This window comes from Buceros rhinoceros, unplaced genomic scaffold (assembly GCF_000710305.1).
Source record: "Buceros rhinoceros silvestris isolate BGI_N320 unplaced genomic scaffold, ASM71030v1 scaffold6235, whole genome shotgun sequence".
Taxonomy (NCBI): domain Eukaryota; kingdom Metazoa; phylum Chordata; class Aves; order Bucerotiformes; family Bucerotidae; genus Buceros; species Buceros rhinoceros.
This window is the reverse complement of record NW_010412184.1, coordinates 34,757-40,198: the sequence shown is the minus strand read 5'-3', so window position 1 is coordinate 40,198 and position 5,442 is coordinate 34,757. Positions and strand designations below refer to the sequence as shown.

Sequence of the window (5,442 nt, the reverse complement as noted above, 5' to 3'; positions counted from 1 at the left end):
TTCTGCAAAAACCCAGAGCTTCATTTTACCTCCAAATGTCTGCCGTGCTCGTCAAGAGTCTCCAGTGCAAACAGCTCTGTCTTTCAAACTGCATACAACCCCCCCACCCCCCTTGCCCCGCTGGGAACTCTTCATCTGTCAGAAGGCTCCAAGGCTGCAGTGGAGCTGTTCCTGTGCCTCTGCTTTGGCACTTCCAGGGCAGCCCCACCATACCTGGGACACCATTCAGGACACAACCCATGTCAAAAGGAGACCTCACCTTGTTTCTGTGTGTGTTGCATGTACAAGGCAGGTCAGGCCAGCATTAGATCACTGCTTGCTTCAAAAATACAGTAGGTATTCCAGCAGCAAGTGGCACCCCAGTGCAGCAGAGCATTTGCCAATTAGGGCAGTTGGTGCTGCACACCCCACAGTGAGACTATACGCATTTGGAGTAGGGTTTTTTTGTGGGATTTGCAGTCAACATGCAGGAGGTACACTTCTGGATCCCATACTCTCAATCAATTCTAGCTAAGGGACTGCAGGAGCTCTAGAGCATTCAGGAAAGGAGAGAACTTTGGAAGGATGGGAAGACTCACTTGAAGAGCTCATTCCTGATCTCCACTAAATATTTCCATGGATATACCCAAAACTAGAGCACCCCACTACTTGCAAAGTTGACCAAGGCTGGTCATGGAAGTCCTGCATGGAAAACCCACAGTGGAGCTCAGCAGAAATACAGTCCAAGCAGGCAACTTGTAGCAATCTGGTAGAGTACACAAACTACAATCTATTGACAGAGTACTCTTAAAGAATTTGGATTCATTTTCGACTGGGAAAACTGCAATATTTGGACCCTGGAGGAAATTCCTCCCAGATTAGAAGTCCTTGCTCAGGATCTCTACAGCCTTCAACACAAGCCACCATAGTTTATAAACTGGGTATAATATTCTGTTTTCCTTCAAACTACCATGTGAACTGAACTCTTCTGACAGCGCAGCACTTCATCCAGGATAGCTACAGCTTGGCAAAGCTATAAGGCAGTAAGAAATGGATCTCATGCAAAGCACTGGACAGGAGGACTGGAAAGTGCTCTGCACATGTAGTACAGGTGCTGAGTCACAACTATAAGGAACCAATTTTATGCTTACAAGGTAAAATGAATGTATGGGCAACAACTCAGCAAACCCACTTTAACCTTATTCATTTCCCTAGGGAAACAACGCATGCTTATGTGTTTAGTGTTTGTTTAAATGTGTATTTATAGGTATTTAACATAAGAAAGAAAGATACAAGAAATATCAACAGCAAGAAGGAAGAAAGCAGGCCCTACAGCTTTAAGTCAAACTCAGCATCAACATTATTAAAAAATCCTAACTTTAGGCATGCCAAAAGTGATAAATAAGGGAAGTTAAAAGGTACACTACACTACATCAAGAGTATCTCACATGTCAAAGTCAAGAGATGAGTTGGGATAGTGTTTTAGTTTTCAGTTGATCTGTGGTCTAATCCTGAAAGGATGCTATGGCACAATACTGTGTCCCTCCCTTTGATCGCTTTCTGGAATGTCTTCCCTGAAAACTACCACTGATTTTTTTCTGGTGAATGGGAGCTTTAGGATCAGATATAACAAATTAAGACAAAGCCAGAACAATTATCATTAAACAAGATAGCCTGTGCAGTTTCCCCCAATAGCGTACCCATTGCTCACCTCAGTGTATACAAAATCAAGTGTTAGACCCTTAATAGGGACCCTTTCTGCAGCCTTTAACAGCAATGACTTTCAAAGATGGTGAGAGAAAAACGGAATGCAGAAGGAATTCTGTTTTTCTAGTTTACACCAGAAGATAGCTGTTAAGTCTACTACTGGAGGAAGGAGAAGAATTACATGAAGGGGATATCCTCCTTTGTCAGGGGAACATGCATGATCAGAAAACCTACTGTCTACTGAGGATCAGTGAATACAGGCTTCTGAGTAGAGAAGCAAAAAAATTAAGATCCACAAACTTCACACATGAATACAGAAGTCACACCCACTGAATACATGAAGTTGATTTCTACGTATCAAAGCTCAGTATCCACATTAAAAAATATATAATCTAAGCAGCACCTGGTAAAAGTGAGTGAGTATTCGCAGCTGTGAGCACATTTTGGGTATTGAGTCTTGAAATTCTTTCATCCTCTTGCTCTCTTCTTCATCTTCTGATGCAGTTACACCCCACTTGCCCTACACAGAGAACAAATGAGTTAAGAGGTCAAGCGTCACATGATGAGTTGCTCATCAAACCAACCATTGCCATAGAAAGCCAAACAGAGCCTCTAATACTGAAATTAACAGTTCCCTCGGTGATTGTACAGCACATGAAAGAAATCTGAGGTTTGCAGAGCAGGCAAGCCTCACATCAACACTTCACGTCCCACAGACTGGCAGGAGGGAGGCAGGCGTTTTTTGAAAAAGGGTTCAGAATATTAAAGCCTCTTGCACTTCCTTCACCTAAGAGGTCTAAATTTCTCATCCTCCAAAGTCCACTAGAGAATTTACTCAGAGGTTTTGGGCAAGAGAGAAATAAAAAACACCATTCGGCAGTTTTAATTCACCAGCTACTGCTGGTGACTTTTGTCTCAACTACATTTTACATTTTTTAATTTTGCTGTACCTCTACATGATATCTAAAATCCTGCACATATCAACAGACAAGTATAGCTCCCTCAATTAGTTTTCACATTCTAGTTATATTCTTGCTGTACCTCAAGCTCACGCTGTTTTTTCCTCTCTTCAAATTGCAGTCTTAGCTGCAACTCCTCCAAAGCAGCTCTGTACATTGCATCTTGGGCATTCTGGAGCTCAATGATCTGATCAAAAACAGCTCGAAGCTGGTTAAGAAGTACCTGTGAGACAGTTAAGCAACAACACAATGTAACAGCTGTACAGCAAAAGAGTTTTAAGTTACTACCATTCTTCAGAACATGAGAAAATTGCATCTTTTTACATACAGATGGAGAGGCTGTGTGTAAACTGCCCTACATCAGTTGTTGCATGATTACACAGCTTCTTAGGGCCAAAAACAACTGGCCCACATTGTAACAAGTTTTATAATCAGCATCTGTCACTGTGTCTGGGGCGTTTGTACAGAGCCTACCATAACAGAGTCTGATATCAGAAGAAAAATTATTTTCCCCTTGCTCCTGCAATATAAGAGAAGGCGATTCCCAGCACATAAGCCAAGATCACAAAGCTACAGTTTAATGGAAAGGAGAAGACTTACCCTGGAATCGCTATCCAGCAAGCACCGAGCGATGATCGTGTCTAAAAAAACTTCATGAGCTGCAATGATATGATCCAAGTCCTGTGCTTGTTGGACCTTGTTCCAGAGTTCATCCCACGAACATTCAAGCACCTGGAGCAATGACGGATTGGGCTGTTTTGATTTGCTAGATAACAAGCTCTTTGAAATTTGAGACACACAACACATACAGAATATTAAAAGTACTTAATTTGTACACAACTAATTGGGTGGACAGAGTATACCTCAAATGTAATGTAATACTGCATTTGATGAATGAAATGGACCATTTCTGATGCCAGAACGTGACACTGATGCAGCACCCCAGAAAGCTCTGTAAAAAATCCAAAGAGATGCCATGTTAAAGAACGCAAGGACAGGCACAGCCATCAAAACAGCCTGGTAAACTTTTTTCTACCAAATTGAATACTTCATAAAACAGCCACTAATCTTGGATGATAGCAGCAATACTGGCCGGCAAAAGATGAGCAAAGAACATTGCACAATTAACTCCTAGGAAATGTGAGCCAAAGACTGTGTGCTCAGACAGTGTTGGAAACTCGTTGAGTATCACAAGTGACAAAGACCCTCTCAGTGCCAAGAGACCAAAATACAGTTTAAGTTCTTTTGGTTGAAAACCTGAGGCCACAGATTTGCAGTTGTTTCTGGGGCCTCTCACATCTCTTACCATTAGCCTTCAAACCACAGACAACATATTTTTTCATTACTTAAGTACACTGAGACCAAATGAGAGGGTGTTGTGATAGGAGAGGGGAATTTGTAGCTCAAGTGGTCCAGGTTCAATTCTCTGATCCACAACAGAGGCCCACTAATGGGTTCAGCTGCTCACCTGTAAAAGGAAGTATCTCTGTTGCAGAAGGGTAATACCAAGATAACCATCATCTGTAAAAATTCTCTGGAATTAAGTTATTTGGCCTTCTGGAATCACGCTGATATCCAGACAGAGGAATTAATTTCTAAAAAGCTGCCAAAGTAATTTGCCACTGCAGATAAGCTATGAGACTACTACAAAAAGAATTCTACATTTTCATATCTGAGGATGTTACAGAACCATCTGATGACCAGAAAGATTTTGCAACAGGCCACTCTGTTCTTCATTATTTATGACTGTGCCGGAAGACTACCTCTAACACATAATGTTGCATCTACTTTGATTAGGATCAATTAAAAAAAAACCTCCAGGGTTGGCTAAACAACAGAAATTCCTCAACATTGGTGAGTTGGATAGAACTGTGTTTCTCCTTCCAGTTACTGATAGGAAAATAACAAGCTTGACACTACTGTCTAGAAGTACTCCTTTAAAGCACTGAAATCTCTGGCTGTTAAGACTTCTTGGGAATTGTGAAGAAAGCTATCCTTGCAAGTCAATGCTACCTCTTTGAGGTTGAAAAAAAGAACCTGCAGCTACTTCCTCCTATTAGTTACTGTCTTCTATTCCGTGCTCTGTGACTGGACAAGGAAAGTACTGTTTTGGAGGGAGAGAGAAAATAAAAGCAAGTTCTACTACTTCTTCACAAGTCACAGTATTGTTTTGGTTGGAAGAGACCTTTGAGATCATCAAGTCCAACTGTTCACCCTGTACTCTGGGTCACCACTAAGCCATGTCCCTCAGCTCCACATCTACAAATCTTTTCAATACTTCCAGGGATGGAGACTCCGTCTCCCTGTGCAGCCTGTTCCAATGCTTAGCAACCCTCTCTATAAAGAAATTTTCCCAAATATACAACTTAAATTTCCCCTGGCACAACTTCAGGCCATTTCCTCTCATCCTATCACTTGTTACTTGGAGAAGTGACTGACCTCCACCTCGCTACAACCTCCTTTCAGGTAGCTGTAGAGAGCAATAAGGTCTCCCCTGAGTCTCCTCTTCTCCAGGCTAAACAAATGCCACTTGCCTCAGCTGCCCCTCATAGTACGTGTTCTGTAGACTCTTTACCAGCTTCGTTGCCCTTCTCTGGACACACTCTAGCACTTCAATGTCCTTCTTGTAGGGAGGGGACCAAAACTGAACACAGTATACAATCACTTCCCTCCTCCTGCCGGCCACACTATTGCTGACACAAGCCAGGATGCCACTGGCCTTCTTGGCCACCTAGGCACACTGCTGGCTCATATTCAATCAGCTGTTGACCAACATGTCCCGGTGCCTTTCCTCTGG

General features: G+C 42.4%; 1 protein-coding gene across 1 annotated transcript in view; it reads right to left on the bottom strand.

Moving 5' to 3' along the window:
- Positions 1–29: 29 nt before the first annotated feature.
- TUBGCP3 (tubulin, gamma complex associated protein 3) overlaps positions 30–5,442 on the bottom strand; it is a gene marked incomplete at both ends in the record, with an annotated part of 36,915 nt that continues 31,502 nt past the window's right edge. The window contains 6 exons of the mRNA XM_010136288.1: positions 30–59; positions 1,286–1,308; positions 2,090–2,206; positions 2,728–2,868; positions 3,246–3,377; positions 3,509–3,597. Of these exons, the coding sequence (XP_010134590.1) occupies positions 30–59; positions 1,286–1,308; positions 2,090–2,206; positions 2,728–2,868; positions 3,246–3,377; positions 3,509–3,597 (532 nt within the window). The remainder of the gene's footprint in view (positions 60–1,285; positions 1,309–2,089; positions 2,207–2,727; positions 2,869–3,245; positions 3,378–3,508; positions 3,598–5,442) is intronic.